The sequence below is a fragment of the Amphibalanus amphitrite genome, unplaced genomic scaffold (genome assembly GCF_019059575.1).
Source record: "Amphibalanus amphitrite isolate SeventyFive unplaced genomic scaffold, NRLGWU_Aamphi_draft 000172F_arrow, whole genome shotgun sequence".
NCBI lineage: Eukaryota > Metazoa > Arthropoda > Thecostraca > Balanomorpha > Balanidae > Amphibalanus > Amphibalanus amphitrite.
Genome location: NW_024881667.1, coordinates 176,639 through 193,098, shown reverse-complemented (window position 1 = coordinate 193,098; position 16,460 = coordinate 176,639). Strand labels below are relative to the sequence as shown.

At 49.9% G+C, this 16,460-nt stretch overlaps 1 protein-coding gene across 1 annotated transcript in view; it reads left to right on the top strand.

Annotated features, from left to right (window-relative positions):
• The window catches only part of LOC122383750, a 43,011-nt gene extending 26,803 nt beyond the window's left edge, over positions 1-16,208 (top strand). The window contains exon 8 of the mRNA XM_043370492.1: positions 14,834-16,208. Within this exon, the coding sequence (XP_043226427.1) occupies positions 14,834-15,128 (295 nt within the window). The 3' untranslated portion in view covers positions 15,129-16,208. The remainder of the gene's footprint in view (positions 1-14,833) is intronic.
• The last annotated feature ends 252 nt before the right edge of the window (positions 16,209-16,460 follow it).

The window sequence follows — 16,460 nt, the reverse complement described above, 5'->3', positions numbered from 1 at the left end:
GGGCGCGCCGTCGCCTAAGGGAAGGTGGTGTCGTGGCTCTATAGATGAACGGGAAGAGGGGCGCCTGCTAGGCCTGTTGGGGCGCCTTTGAGGCCTAACTATGGGGTCGCCCCCGCCCCCCGCCCCGCTCCCACCCCCCATGCAAAAGAGGGGCGCCTACGAAGGTCATGGCCATAATGGCGCATCTGCACGGAAGAGGGGCGCCTGCATGCCGAAGAGGGGCGCCTATGAAGCCCAATGGGGCGCCTCTACGAGAAAGAGGGACACCTGTAAGGTCTATAGGGGTGCATGTAATGTCTAGTCGGTCAAATATGTATCTTTCCCGGCCGGCCCTCCCCACGCTGGGCAGGTCGGTAACTTGGCTGAATCCGCCGGCCGCTGCGAGTACTACGGAGGGGAGGGGACAGGTTGTGCGGTTGCCGCGTCGGCCAATGAGCGCGGACCTGGCGAGCGGGCTGGGGCCACGGCGTGTTGACCTAATATGGTCAAAGGTTCATGCCCTGCGGGTATGGTCTGCGGCCAGCTGGCCCACTGATTGAGCCACAGCACCGGGTCGCGGAAAGGTTTCGATAGGTATCTGAATTGGAGAGTGGAGACCGTTAGCTTGAACTTGAGTGTAGTCGCTCTAGGTTTGAGATGCCGTATCACTGCACCGTTTTTGAATAGCTTTTGATCCAGACAAGATAAAGGATCGATTCGAACGTCATCGTTCTTAGCTTGTCAAAGCGCATCGAAAGCTATATCATGTGACCTCGAAAGGTCAAGTTGAAAGTTTGACCTAAGGTCAAGGTCATGACCTGACTGAAATAGGTCATGTTGCATATCATTCGATCCGCATTGATCAGACAAACATGATAAACGTCGAACGGAGTCTCTATTTCTATTCACTCAAAAGTTATTGCAGAAAACCCCCGCTGGTGACCTCAGGTGACCTCGGATGACCTAGCGACACCTTCCAAAGGTCACCGGTGACATCTTTCGGTAGAATGACCACCAGGGACCTGCAACACCATGATCCTGAATATATTGTGTGGATCGGGTGGCATTCAGATGAAGTTGAAATTTATCCCATTGACTTATAATGGGGAGGTTGTGAGATTGACCTGACCTCAGGTCATAGATAAAAAAAATCCGAGACATACATTTTGTGGATATTGTCACCCTTACTAACTCCTGAAAGTTTCATATCGATCGGTCAACAGTTGTAGCTTTGGTGCAAGTTCAAACTTTTTGTGACGTTAGGTCACTCAAACCGACCTGTTGACCTGACCTTAAGTCATATAAGGTCAAAATTCGCACACAGTATGCGCAATAGATGGAAAAACAGGTATGCAAAATTTGGTGGCGCTGCACGCCGCCGTTTTTCGGCTATCTGCGAAAAACCTGGGGGGGGCGCAAATCGCCCCCCCCCCCGGCCCGGCGCAGGTTAAGATTTTCAGTAGATATGGCTTAACGCTTTCCCGTTAAAGGGACCCTCCCACCTTAACATTAGATTTGAGTTGAGATAGCCAAATTGGTGGCCATGGCCTGAAAATACCGGTTTGGGCACTCACAACATCGAAAAATGCTTTAATTCGGAGATATCGAATTTCAAACTTGCAGTTTTCGGATTCTAAGGGGCTAATGCATTGGTATGCCCCCTTAGAATTTGTGACGTCAGCGGAGATCTAACGATTTTAAATCTTTTACTAAAACGTTTGGTAGCACGCGGTGGTATATACTGCTTTGCGCGCAACAAATGCCGCACTTTCAAATAAAGTCGCTAGGAACAGCGGAGATCCCAAAAAGTAAACAAAAGTAAAAGTATAATATCTTGAAAACCGGTGAATATTTTTCGATGAAATTTGGTAGATATTCGTTTTTGCTCTTTCTGAACCGAGCGACATCACTTTCATGCCAATTCATTAACTTTTTTGAAGGTGGGAGGGTCCCTTTAATGCCAAAAAAAATGAAAAAAGTTTTTGCTTTATCAAAAAATAACCGGTCATAATTCGATTAAATATTTCTCTTGCGCTAATCATCATATCACCAAGCATTCGATCGTATCAAGAGCAACCATCTTAATTTTTAGGTCAGCGACCCCTGTTGAAACACCAGATAATCCTTTGATAGCTCATAGCACTCAGTCTACAATTTACACGGCGCATGAAAGCACAGCCATCATTAGACCATCGCGCTGCCCTCACATTCGTTAGATTCCTAACGCATCCGCTTGCTCGCCTCTCCCGGCCAGACCCGCCGGAGCACCCGGCGGCGAGGCCGTCCAGTGCTGGTCTGCGGTCACTCTCCAGCCGGCCGCTGTGTAGCTCCGCCCCCCGCGCGTGACGTCACAGGGCCGCCAGAGCCGCCAGGGCAGCTGGGGTGTGGGCTCAGCCAACTATCGAATCCAGACCGTAGCGCCACTTGGCGGCCGGGAAAGATACATATTTGACCGACTATCCATAGGGCACCTTTATGCGAAAGAGGGGCGCATTGCATATGAAAAAGAAGCGCACTGCACAAGAAAGAGGGGCGCCTCTGAGACCTATAGGGGCGCCGTTGATGACCAAATGGGCGCTTACATGGGAAAGAGGGGTGCCTATAAAGCTTAAAGGGACGTCCTCCATGTGAAAAAGGGGCGTCTGGGACTTGAGCGCCCTTCCGAGCTGTCCGAGGTCGCCGGAAAGTTTGTATATGTCCAGCTCCTGCTGCACTATCCTCCAAAATAATTCGATTGGATTTAGGCCAGGACTGTTCCCTAGCCAAGTGTCCTTCCTCCAGATATTGGACAGATGGTCCTGGCATCGCCTAGTTCCGGAAGATCGATGAGATGGAGTACCGTCCAGCATGAAAATGCTGTCCGACCTGCGGGACACCATGCGCCGTTGGAGCACGGGGTAGTGGTCTTTTAATGCCAAATGCACGCTTTTTCAGTATGTTTTCTAGGTAGTAGTCGGGATCGACTTCGTCTTTTGCTAGATCACGTCCAGCTGGTTCAGCTCAGGCCCTGCTAGGACATCGTGATCGTTCGACATACCATTGCGGCGAGAATTTTTCGCAGAAGTCTGTCGGAACTTGGGCCGCGTTTTCAGCCCATGCTCGTTTTGGGGGTCCGTGTGGTGAAACCATTGAAACGGAGACTCGTCGCCGAACTAGACTCGCTTCTACATACCTACTCCGTTTCCACTCTTCTACCGGCCAGATTCTCCGTTTCGTGCAAATCTGAGGGCTCTGGTCTTGCTGATTTTCGTTATTTTGGCCGCACCAATAGTCAAGCGCCTTCAGTCCAAGGGCGTTCCTCCCTTATCAATGGACAACATTATCCGAGTGATCATTATGAATAAGATTTCAGATTCTCCGCAGAATGGTCAGACTTCCCAGGTGCTTTCTTCATGACGATCTTGGCGACGGTTGAGACGCAGGAGGACCATGATGATTGGGGCTTATCCGTGACGCTACTTGTCCCTAAACTTCTTCCACCAGCGCTTGTTGGTGAAAACGGGGGGCTTAGAAGTGTGAGGCAGCGTCCTTCATGTGTTGCCACTTGCTAGCTTGGAGCATGCCAACAGCGCAACTACGAACCTCTCAACTGTAGAGCTAAACCTTCATGCTTAGACGTTCAGTAACTAAATGCGCCGTTCAATGGTTAAACAATTACCCATGCCAGTGACCCCCATTGGTAAAGGTCAGCTTTTCAGATAATCTCCGCTTCAGAGAAAGACTCAGGGACACAAGCGTATCTTACACACAAGCGTATCTTACTCAGGTAAGATACGCTTGGCAGCAAAAGCTGCCAGACCGGAAACGTACACTTCCGGTTTTGTGATCTGGCTAAAAATGCACATGTATTCTCCTAAAGGGTGCCTGACAAACATATGTTAAAATCGCAGTGAAAGTCGACAAAAAAAGTTTTCGGCTCTAATGGGTTAATGTTTCCATGGAAATTGGAAACCCAATGCACTGGTGCGCGCAACGCACCCTGTCCAAGCAAAATTTTACCACCGATGACCTCTGGTGCCATGACCTCTGGCTCTAACCCGATCTAAAATTGGCAGAAGTATTCTTCTTCTTCTTTTTGCTATTTTTGACGCTCCTTCGAATGCCACTTAAATGTCCAAAGCTGAGGTATAAGAATGATGCTCAATCCCCATTTCCCCTCCAACAGGGCGTGAGAGTCTAAGGCATTCCTGTGGGGCACGGGCTAACAATGAGTATCTCATAATCATTGTGGCCAGACCATGAACATCTACTGCCATTCTTGAACACCGGTTTCGGTGCGCTGAGCGGTGACCGTCCCGTTTGTTGGATTCTACAGCTGGCTGGCGGAAAGCGTTACCGGCCGCCCGTCCACCGCCCGCGGGCCGGACCGAGCGGTCCCGCTGACCCTACCTGACCTGATACCGGCGCGATACGGGACAGGCATACGGGGGTTCGGCTCAGCGGAGGCAGCGCCCACTGGTGCCGGGGACTTTTTTAATAGACCTACTGTACTCCACGCCGCGTAGTAGCGTGGGGAGGGGAGGGTTAGAATGGTGGCATGTGTAGAGGCTAGAACCGGTTTCCACCGCCATGCCACCGCCCAGCGACATGGAGCGGGGTCAGTGACCAGGGCGCAGGGAAAGGTCAGAGGTCAGCTATAACGTAGAGCATTGTGTCTCCCTCCCCTCCGCGTGTAACGACCGCACGACAGCGGCCGGCCGCCAATCAGGCTTGACATGTCAAGGTCACCCGCAGTCAACGGGCTCAGAGGTTTGGTCGAGTGCGTGTCCGTGGCTGACGACAGTCTCGACCATGTGCTATGGTGCCGATAGACTAGCGTGGGTAATAAGTTTTTGTTCAGTGCATATGGCTGCTGGGGTGTGTCATCTTGATATGATGCTTTGTAACGCGTATGATACGCTTAAAACCTCGCTGGCAGTGGCCGAGAGGAGAGGGGGGGGGGAGGCTGGTGCCACCTCCACATGTTTATTTTTGTTGATAGCTGCGAGAGCTGAAATTTGGCAAGCCTGACCTTTGATTCAAGCTGAATTTTTATGACAGCAGCTATATTTTCAACCTCACCCATATTGGTGTTTTGCCAGCGTCTATCGTAAGGGGGGGGGAGGAATCGTTGGACCCCTTTGCCGTTCAGCCCCTGATCGAGCTAGAGCTTCGCGGAAAAAGAGCGTGTTGCCCGTGACGAGAGGAGGCCGATGATACCCAATTTTAAGGTCCTAGGTCATTGGTTGACAGGTCAATATAACTCAAAAGTCGGGGAATCGGGACCTGTAAGAGCTTCGTAAAGTGAAGCTGTTATGAGGTTTTGCGGGGTGCTGATCACGAATTTCAAGTTAGTTTTGATCACAGATGATGTTTTCGTGCATTTAGGCCAGGTCGGGTCAGGTCAGGTCAGGTCACATGTTACGAGGGAACCAAAACTACTTCTTAAATGTTCAAACGGTTTCTAAATGCGAAATCAACTCCAAAATCTACCCTAGAAACATGTAGAACTCGAAAGAGTGAACAAAGGTCATCAAAGGTCAGTGACCTGACTGACCTTCACGTGACCTTGATACCCACTAGAATCCATGGGATCAACATTCTTTCACATGTTTGATCGCTTAACCCTATTCCTGGCGGGGGGGGGGGGCTCAGGAGCCCCCCCCCCTGAGGTTTTTTGGTTATTTCTCCCAAACGCTTTGAGCTAGGAAGCTCAAATTTTCTGACTTTTCCTAAAAGGCTTTTACGCAACATTCCTGAAAATTTTGAGTTGATCTGACCTCAGGTCAGGTCATCAGGTCGACATAAATTAAGGTCATGAAAAAAGTTTGTCCCCTCACCACAGCAAGAGTTTTCGAGCAAATATGTTCAAACTTCCAGGTTCAAATAAGCTTACCGATATGTGCAACATATGTTTCGGTTTTTGTTATATCCTTGACAGGTCATGACCTGAGGTCACCAATGCTTACCATTACGGTCAATGGGGAAACGATTCAAACTAACATGTTTGGGGTAAAATCAGAAATTATATGCATGAAACATTCATATCGTCTTCATATAATGATAAAAAGTAAAACAAAAATGATAAAACACTTCTTTATATAACAACATGTTTCCCTAGTCATGACGTATCGAATGATATGTTACTCGCCTATACTTGCTCAGGTCAGGTCAACCGTGACCTGAGCTCAAAATTGAGAGTGACCTTAGTAGGACAAAATACAAACCATTTGATTCACATTTATTAGAGAACTGCAACGGCGTTTACCGTTTCAGGCTATCACTAACGGTTCAGAAGTTATTGACGCAGAAGTGATGTTACTAAAAAATACGCTTTTAGATTTTTGACTCCTAGCGCCTAAAATATAAAAAGTAGCTGAAATCTGTTGGCAGCTATTCGAAAGGAAATTTCCTCAGCTATCAGCTGCTTTTTTCTGTTTTGCTCTGACCTTCCTAGATACTGGGCTAGACCTCATTCTTTGAAAACTCTGCCAAATCGGAAAATTTTGGCTTTTTGGGGGTCTCAGGTTTTTTTTTCGTTTTTGATATTAAAAAAATGTCTAAAATGTAGTTCACGTTGAGAGCAATCCAATGCCGCTTACCGGATCAAAATCCGTCCATTAGTTTCCGAGATCTCAGGGGGGGGGCCGAATCGCCCCCCGCGTTTCTTGTCCCGGCGGAGCCCGCCAGGAATAGGGTTAAAGCCACAAAAAGACAATAAAACGCGCTCTTCTCGAAATACGCCAAAACGCGATTCCGGCCAAACATGGTCTCGGAAAACAGGTCACAAGTCAAAGGTTTTTTGAGTCAGGGTCATGCAAATTATAGGGTAGGCGTAATATTGATTAACTCGAGGGTACTGGAAGTTTCGTCGCAATCAGTCGCTTTTTGCGCGAGTTATTTGCGAAAAACTGAGGGTAGGAGGTCTGTTCGACACCCTCCTACAAGTGCGAAGGTTAAGGTCAGGCCGTTGACCAATGACGTCAAAAGTGAACCTCTGTAAGGTCCCAAAATGTCGCTACGTCGCAGCACCCTCCGTGCCAGGGGACTTTTCAACGGGGAATGAAGCTTATATGATCTAGTACTATCTCCCAGAGGCCTCACAGCTTGTATGTAGCTATCTCGCATTTTTCTCAAGAGTCACCTGAAGTCAGGTCGGTCACGCAACCTCGCGATTATTAATCAATTGGGAAATATGAAAGCTGTTATTATGGCGCCGGGAGCCATCTAAAGCTATCTCAAGCGCATTAATTCGCAATTTTATACAATCTTTGCAAGCCCCAGCGGCCAGCATTCACTTTTCCCTTCTTAAAGTTAGGCGACTTCATTTATGACGTCATTAAGGTCACAGGAGTTTTCACCAAAAAGTCCCGATCAAATTGAGCTAGCGAGTCGGGAAGCCACCAGTGGACTTGTGAGGACCTACCGAATCTAAGAAGCGATATGACCTCCTTGGGCCAGCTTCGTGGCCTGAACGGCTCTGCCCTGACCATGACCTGATGTGAACACCTTAAATTGACCTCAACAAAAACAAAGCGTATACCTACTATTCGACGCGCTTGAGCATGCAAAACCCGATGGTGCCATTATCTTGGCTCTGTAACCACTTATGGTGGTTGTTTACCAAAAACCGATCCCGCGATTTAGAACACTTATACTGACCTCAGAGTTTATCGGTTGACCTGAGACATTCAACTCGGGTACCAGTTGCTGCATCTCATGCGACGCACGCGCTCAGTTTTATCCGCAAGGCGCTAGCTCAATTAGGGGCAAAAAGACGGAGAGGGGTCGTAATCGCCCCCCCCCCCCCCCCCTCGGCCGGGGTATATGCAGAAAACCCATAATTCCGTTGAGGGTTAGGTAGGCACTGAAATGATATATTATGATGCGAGAAGGTATAGGTCAAAACGAGTATGCACTTGAGCGGGTGTGAATAAAACTGTGTTTGAGGTATGCCTTTTTTGCTATACATTCGATTTGCTTTAGTTATTGGTAAGAACAGATACAACCAAGAAGAGCGCCCCTGAAGAAAAGGTGGCGCACCGGACGGGTGCGGTTTTAAGGTCTAAGGTCAGTCGGGGAACTCTAAGTTCGGATCAAGCGCTGCATGTTAGGGGTAAAAAAAAAAATGGGGACAAAAAAAGCATCCCGATTTTGGCAGCATCGCCATGCTTTGTCACGGCACTCATCCACTCCCTCGGTCGAAATATTATTTCCTTTTTGTATGAGTTCTGGCATAACCACCATCCCATCATCCACCACTAGCCACCACCCCGTTCTGTGCTCCCTTCCACCCCACACGAATCAGCCGAGATACTAGTCAGTCGGGCTAGCGCTATCCTATCCTCCCTTCCTGACTGCACAGCGCTAAAACCCAGAGCCGAGACTTCCCGAGCGCGACCTCTGACCCCACGCGGTCCGAAGGGTCGGCCGATGCCTAAGGGCGCGCCGCGCGCCGGCCACCCGGATAGCCTCTGCCGAGTCTCCCTTTCATACACCGTTTACTACGCGCTCGATTCATTCATGATTCTGTGTTTCCGCGTTCCTGTCGTTAGATGGCTCTACTTATGTCATAGGCGATCCCAGGAAGATTGCGGCCAGAATACCCCAAACGGCAGAAAATGAGGTTTTTGGTGAATATCTCGGAAAGTATTTGGCATACAACGATGCAATTTCACAGTCTCGTGGTAAATGTGCATACACATAATTCGGGTTGAGACTTATGCATTTGAACATTATATAGGACCAGATATGTCCGAAAAAGCAAAACCAACAAGACTTTTACTGGAGAGCCGTACCTACTCAACCGCTCCTGAGCATCCATTTCCTGTTCCATTTTGCAGCCTCCCGAATTCCATTTATGGCAATTAACTATTTATGGTATACTTGCAGGGGCCCGGGAACGATTTTCAAGTTGGGGGGGGGGGGCGAACCTAAAATACCTGACATGATGCATATGAAACAGTGGCGTAGCTGGGGACTAAGGGGATACGTACCCCTCCCCCCATCGGGTTCAAAGGGACCCTCGGGTCCGAGAGGCCCTGCGGCGCCATTTGACCGCTGAGGGTTAACGATGGCCATATTTCGACTCAGAAGGGCCCCGTGGGGCGGTTCTGCGACACCTGAGCGAACGTCATTTCAGCGAACGACCTTTGAGCGAAACATTTTCAGCGATTATCAATTTAAGCGATTGGCTTTTTCAGCGATTGTCAAGTCGGCGAATTCAATCACAGCGATTATCAACTTTAGCGAGGACCAGAATCAGCGAAACCAGATTGAGCGAACATATGGTGGTCAGTGGGAGACCAGTTGAGCGATGCAGTTACAGCGAATGACCGAACGCGACGAAAGTCAATCATTTGCTACTTTTCGGAAATTATTGCACCTCTTTACGCATCATTTGAATTTTGAAGAAACATATGTACATCGGACGACCAACAAGGGGTGCATGGGAGGGGAAGGAGGCAGGCAAAATTTGAATTGAAAATGTGGTACGTGAGAGATAGGGCGACGGAAGGAATGCCAAGGACCAATAACAAACTAGAGAGATGGCACAGGGGAATCCAGTCTATGTTTCAGGGACCTCACCCAAATATCTGGAAATTCGTACGGTGCTTGGGGCAAGAACAAATTTTACAACATGGGGAACTGATCCAACTTCAAGCGGGGCAATTTCGCGAAAAAAAGCACAAGCAATATTGATCTCTGAACAAACGTTTGGTCAGCATTATTGACAAAGAGCAGGGTGGGTTAGGGGGGGGGGGTGAAATTGAACCGTTGGAATTTTTGACAAATGTAGCATTAAAATTGGAGCTCAATGCCTGACCTTTGAACGCGCGACATCCGCCATCCAGTACCGGATAACCATGAGAAATTCCGGAAACATTCGTACGCATACGCTCGCAAAAGAAAAAAATCCACTGTTACAGGACGATGAAATGTTTCGCTGAACTGACAGTCGCTCAAATTGTAGTCGACGAAATATATGTCGCTGAAACATAGCTTTCGCTAAAATTGTTAATCGCTATATTTGATAATCGATGAACTTGATAATCGCTGAATTGCCATTCGCTGAAAATGGTTCGCTCAAATGACGTTCGCTCAAATGACACTCGCTAAAGTCGCTCGCACCGCCGTGGGGCTCGTTAGAGCACCTCACGGGTCCTAAATAACCACAATAAGATCTCCATGGCCCCACGCCGGCTTCTGAGGGCCTCTTGCGGCTTTCAGGGGCCCCTAGGTAGTCTGCAAAGGCCCGTTACTGGCCTCTGAGAGTTCTTACCAGCCTATGAAGGGACAGTTCTAGGGGCATTTCCCGTCTGTGATGGTCCCACACTTATTTTTCTGAGGGCCTTATAACGGCAACAGTGAGGACCCTCATCGGCGCCTATGAGGGCCCACACCGGTGTCTCTGAGGGTTTCACACCCCCAACTCTGAGTGCCTACACCAGTGTCACAGCCAACACCTGCGCATATAAAGGTCACCAACTGACGACTTTTGAGGGCCCCACACCGGTGACTCTAAGGGCTTCACCGGCGTCTGACAGTACCATGCCGGTCTCTATGGACCCCATCGGACTTCTGCCGGCCTAAGGGCCCCTTGCCGGTCACTGAGAGCCCCCTGCCGGCTTGTAGAGGGTTTGCGCTAGCAGCTCTTTGTAAAGGCCCCATACCCGTCTGTAACCGCTCCATACCAGCGTCTATGAGGGGCTGAGGCCGAGGGCCCACAGCAACGCCTGTAGGGACCCTCACCGGCGCCTCCGAGAGAATCACACTAGCACCTCTGAGCGCCCACACCGGCACCTGCATGACGGCCCCACACCAGTGCCGGCCCGCCGGCCGCGGCCCGCAGCGGCGGGAGGAGACCCCAACGACGCGGAGCGCGGGGGAGAAGGGGGAGGGGCACGCGTCGTACTGAGGCGGCGACTCTACAATCTGACCGTCTGTCCAATACCGGACTGCTTATCGGCGCGCTCAACATTCAAAGCCTTAAGCCGAAGCTGCTCGAACTGACCGACGTGGTCAGCACTCAAGACCTCGACGTTCTCCTACTCTCCGAGACCTGGCTGCGACCCAGCACGCCCAGTCGGCTGGTTGTGCTACCCGGGTACTCACTCAGCCGTGCGGATCGTCCCGACGGCAGTGGCTACGGTGGAGTCGCCATTGCTACCAAAAACTCTATCACCTCTGTAGCGCTAAAACTCACAGTTCCGCCGTGCCGTGAGAGTCAGCTGGAATCCCAGTGGATCCTCCTAAAACTGGAGAAAGATCGTCAGCTAATTGTCTGCTCGCTCTACCGACCGCCCCGCTACTCGGACACTGCCCTACGCGCTGATTTCAACGATCTCGAGTCTCAGCTGCAACGGATCCTGATCGACCACCCCAAGGTTCCGTTTGTCATCTGCGGCGACCTAAACTGCGATTTGCTGAAACACCGGAGTTTCCGCGCGCGTATTCACCTAAGTGACTTTTTATCGGACTACTCTCTCGATCAACTTGTAACTGCACCCACGTACAGCTCCGGCTCACTCCTTGACGTATGTATTGTCAAAACCCGTGAGCTCGTGCTCGACTGTCATGTAAAACACTGTCACTTTAGCCCACACAAGTTCGTAAACGTGCTAGTTAACGTACCTAAACAGCGTAAAACTGCAACTGTCATCACAACCCGCTCAATCAACCGTGTCGATGTCGCGTCCCTAAATCATGACTTGATGTCCATCGAGTGGGACGAAGTGTTCACTGCAATGACCGTGCATGACAAATGGCAAGCTTTTCTGACTCATTTCCTACCCGTCCTAGATGACCATGCCCCTTTAAAGAACCTGACCATTAGAAACCCCACCGCTCCCCCCGTCTCAGCCTCCACCCGTGATATCATGGCCCAACGGCGCGCCGCACTACGACTGCACGGGCGGGAATCTACAGTTTATAAAGACCTGAATCGTTCAGTTCGTTCTGCCGTTCGCCGTGACCGGCGCAACGTGATTCAGCGGGAAATTAGTGAACGTGGCCCCAACAAGGTGTGGCAGGGAATCAAATCAGTCATAGCTGGTAAAAAAGAAAATAAAACAGTTCAACCCGATGTAACCGCTGACGAACTAAACTCATTTTTCGTGTCCGTCGGCCCCCGTATTGCTACCGAGATCCGAAACCAAAACACAGGTACCTATACTTACGCACGGCTCCCACGCGTCGGCGCATGCGGTTTCCAGCCCAGGCCTATCTCTCTCGGTGAGCTCGAATGCACGGTTTTCAGTATGCGGAACTCAGCCGCCTGCGGAGCGGACGGTGTGTGCATCCGCATGCTAAAAAACAGTTTCTTGGCTATTGGCAGCGTCATACAGCACATCATAAACACCTGCATCTCGAAATCTGACATCCCCGAGCAATGGAAGCATTCCATAGTCCATCCCATTTTCTAATCCGGAAACCCATCTGACCCCAGCAACTTTCGACCCATTTCTCTAGTACCAGTTATCATGAAAGTTGTTGAACGAGTCATCCAGCAGCAGCTACAACACTATCTCTCTCAAAATCACCTTTTGGCACCTAGTCAGCATGGCTTTCGACCCCAACACTCAACTGAAACAGCACTTTTGTCCGTCACCGACCGCATCCTAGCTGCCACGGACAGGGGAGACATATCTTTCCTATGCCTTATCGATCTCAGCAAATGTTTCGATGTCATAGATCATAAACTCCTTCTCGACAAACTCGCACTGTACGGCATCGAAACTCCTTGGTTTAAAGCATATCTAAAAGGTCACACACAAAGCGTTTCAATGACCGATGGACTCCAGCGCAGGGTTCTGTCACGACCACTCCCTAACACTATGGGCGTGTTTCAAGGCTCGGCCCTGGGTCCTCTTTTATTCACGATCTTCTCAAACGATTTGGCGCTTCACGCCGACGACGCATGCGTTTTCCAATATGCAGATGATACCCAGCTTCTAGTGAGTGGCCCAAAAAACAATGTAAGTGGCCTTATCTCGCGCATGGAGGCCTCACTAGAAGCACTGAACAAATGGTTCCACTCTAACGCCCTGAAGGTCAACGCGAGCAAAACGCAACTCATGATATTCGGCAGCCGTCAAAATCTAAAACACTTGCCCCCAGTCGTCGTATCGTTTCGTGACACGGAGCTGGAACCATGTGCGCAGGCAGGAAACCTCGGCGTGGTGTTTGACAGCTGTCTGACCTGGGAAGCCCATGTATCTGAGCTCAGCCGGAGGTGTATGGGTCTGCTCATCGGCCTCTCCCATGTGCGGCACTGTCTTCCCGATGGGGTCATCAAAACCATTGTCACATCTCTAGTCATCTCCCGAGTAAATTACTGCCTCTCAGTTTACGGAAATGGTACAAAAAAGAACCTGAATCGACTCCAAAAGATCTTGAACTTCGCTACTCGAGTTATTTTTGGCCGTCGCAAATTCGACCACGTCACTGACCTGCGCGAGAAACTCAACTGGATGCCGCCCGAATTTATGTACAAACTTCAAACCATGGCCACTGCACGTAAGGCGATACACTACGACGAACCGGTAGCACTTGCCTCTATGTTTGCCAAAAACCGGGACTCCTCAACCAGGAATAGAAATACACGTCAGGATAACCTTCTCCAGCTCCAGCGTCCCAGACTAGAAACCGGTAAGCGGCGTTTCAGTTACCGTGCCGCCGAGCTCCTAAACGACCTACCTCCCGACCTCTCACAGCTGCCACCCTCTAAATTCGCACGCGCTGTCAAGTCTCTGTGGAAAAACGATAGACCTTCGTGATGGCCTGAATTAGGCACTCGTCTTGTATGTATATAAGTACCTACACGGTATGTTAGAAATCGTAGCATATAGAGTCTTCCTGTGTGTGCGTGTATGTGTGTGTGTGTGTTGTTGTTCGACTGGTCTCTGTTCCTGCATGCTTATACCCGACTCAGACTCTGGGCAGTAATCGCCACGCCATGTGTGGATCGCCCATGATCGTAAATACAATACAATACAATACAATACAATACAGTGCCTCTAAAGGCCCCTTACCGGCGGCTCTGAGGGCCCTACGCCGGTGATTCTGAGGCTGCTACCGATAACCGAAGGCACCACACAAGCCCTAAGTGTCGCTGAGCTATAATCCCATACCGGCCTTCCGAGGGCGCCACGTCAGTGCACTCATTGCCCCAGCCCCTCCACCCCTTCCTCACACCCAGAGAGAACTATGTTATACCTATAGCAACGATTTTACCACCGTTGTACAGGTCTCGCGGGTTTTAGCGGTAGGTTTTGCACCTAGAAAATTTAGTGTACTTCAGGCTATATCTTCGTCGTCTTAAGCTTTTAGGTGTTGAAGATGCGATCGACTTGTTGGGTAACAAGCCGGCCATGATCGTGTAAGATGGCTTCATCGTAGATCGATTAGTTTCTGAGATATAACCGGAAATGTAAAAGTGCAAAACCTACCGCTTAATCTCGCGAGACCTGTACGTTTGATGTATTTCTCAAAGTTGACTCAAAATGGTCCAGTATAAAATCTCTGGCCTGCCAAACTTATGGCCAAGGTCAGGCCCAAACCAAAGCGAGATGACAATAGCATATGTTGTCAAATCGATACCTACTGTATCAGCAGAAACCATTCAGATGGCAAGGACTAAATGCCGTGTGTTGATGTTTAGATGTATAAAGGAACCAAGAAGAAAAGAAGTCCGGAAAAGGGAGGAAAGATCCTTTCTCGCTGCCTCAATGTTGAGGGGGCGCCGCCCCCTCGGCTCTCAAGTTGGGGGGGGGGCAAGCGCCCCCGCTGCCCCCCCCCCCCCTGTTCCCGGGTCTATGTATACTTGTGGCAATTTATTGCGGTTTTTTGACGTGACCTTTATCTGCTTTTTCAGAGGAAAGCATGCCATGGCCGTTGTGGCGTCCTATGAAGATAAGGGGTTGGTGAAGCTCGTTCGGCTATTTGTTGACAAGTTTCACCATACTGTTAATCAGGAGCTGCGAGGCAACCATATCAGGCCGCTTCCCAATACTTGGCTGGAAGACGTCTACCAGAAACACCTACCCAACATCTATAAACACGTGTCCTCATTGAGTGAGGACGAGCGCGAGGATGTTCGGCGGAGGATTTTTGGACCCCTCCAGCTTGTCGACCTGGCTGAGATGGACAGTATGACGACCCGTGGCTAGCAGCGTCGCGTGTCGCAACCATCATCAGTAACGCGCACGCTGATGCTGTCTAGCCATTATCATATCTCGGCTACAGTGCTGCGCACAAGCCCATGCTAATCTAGATCAGGGCTATAGTACCAGAGTTGAGGTATCTATATAGTTGTGTCGTCATCTACTTGTCGATGGTCCAGGTCCTTCTATTTCGCCTATTTTATACCATCGCCCATACTAAGCGACATCAGGGCTAAATCAGCATCCCAGTAAAGGCGCTGCACGTTATTATTTAGCCAGGCCCATGTTAATCGAAATCAGGGCTGGCATATCGGCACCATTAGAAAGTCGTCACCGCAAATGTCATCAATTATACGCCTCTGGTGTATGGATAATGCCCATGTTATTTAATATCCGGGCTAGTTAACCAACTGATACGTCGCCATAAATGACATCGCGACGTCGAATGTGAAAAAAACCGATCAACCAAACGGGGCTTATTGCACGTCGCCGCACTATAGTGTCGCTTGTCGCCGACAGTGACGCTGGCGGATCAACTGCCTATTGCCCCGGTTCAAAGCACACACGTGTCATCTGCGTAGCGTATTTTATCGGGAACTCGATTATTAGTCTACTATGGATTCTTCCTGATTTCTACAGGTCAGCTGTCAGGCATTTAAGAGTAAGTCTGCGTATGCGCTGTGACTTGTCGTTAAAAACCGTGAAACCCGATATTGACTCCATTTAATCGTGTTGTTATTGATTCAATAGACCGTCGTTCACCATGATGTTGATCTGTCCGTTTCAATAGATCGGTGTCCGTTTTAGGTCGCAGTGTGCACTGTTCACTGTTCGACTGTTGAAACTAGTAGGTACTATCGCATCGTGTCGTGTCGGCCCCGCCGCGGTTCAGCCCGCCCCGGTCCGCCCCAACTCCGACCCGTCGAGGGGGCTGCTGCGCGAGCCGCGGGGGCGGACCGGGGCGGCAAAGTGTAACCAGCAAATGATTTATGGCGGGGAGGGGGCGAGTAGAGAAGTGCTGTATGCATTTCACGTGTAGCAACGTCTTGCTGTCGTCGCTAATACATTTTGTCTGTATCGTTACAATGCTTGGGCGTGGTAGTGGTGATAGTTTAGGCAAACACTGAATAGCAATCTCGTCCAATTTGTAAGTAACCCGACGGGCAGAGTATAATCAACCCACGCCCCGTAGGGGGGGGGACGGCTCCCATCTCCTTTCCCGCCGATATCTCCTAAAGTAGGTACCTATTGTATTATTGTATGTAGGTATCGTCACCAAACTTGCAGAACCCCTCCGGCCATCAATTTCACCTTGCAGACATTTTTTTCTTCATATAA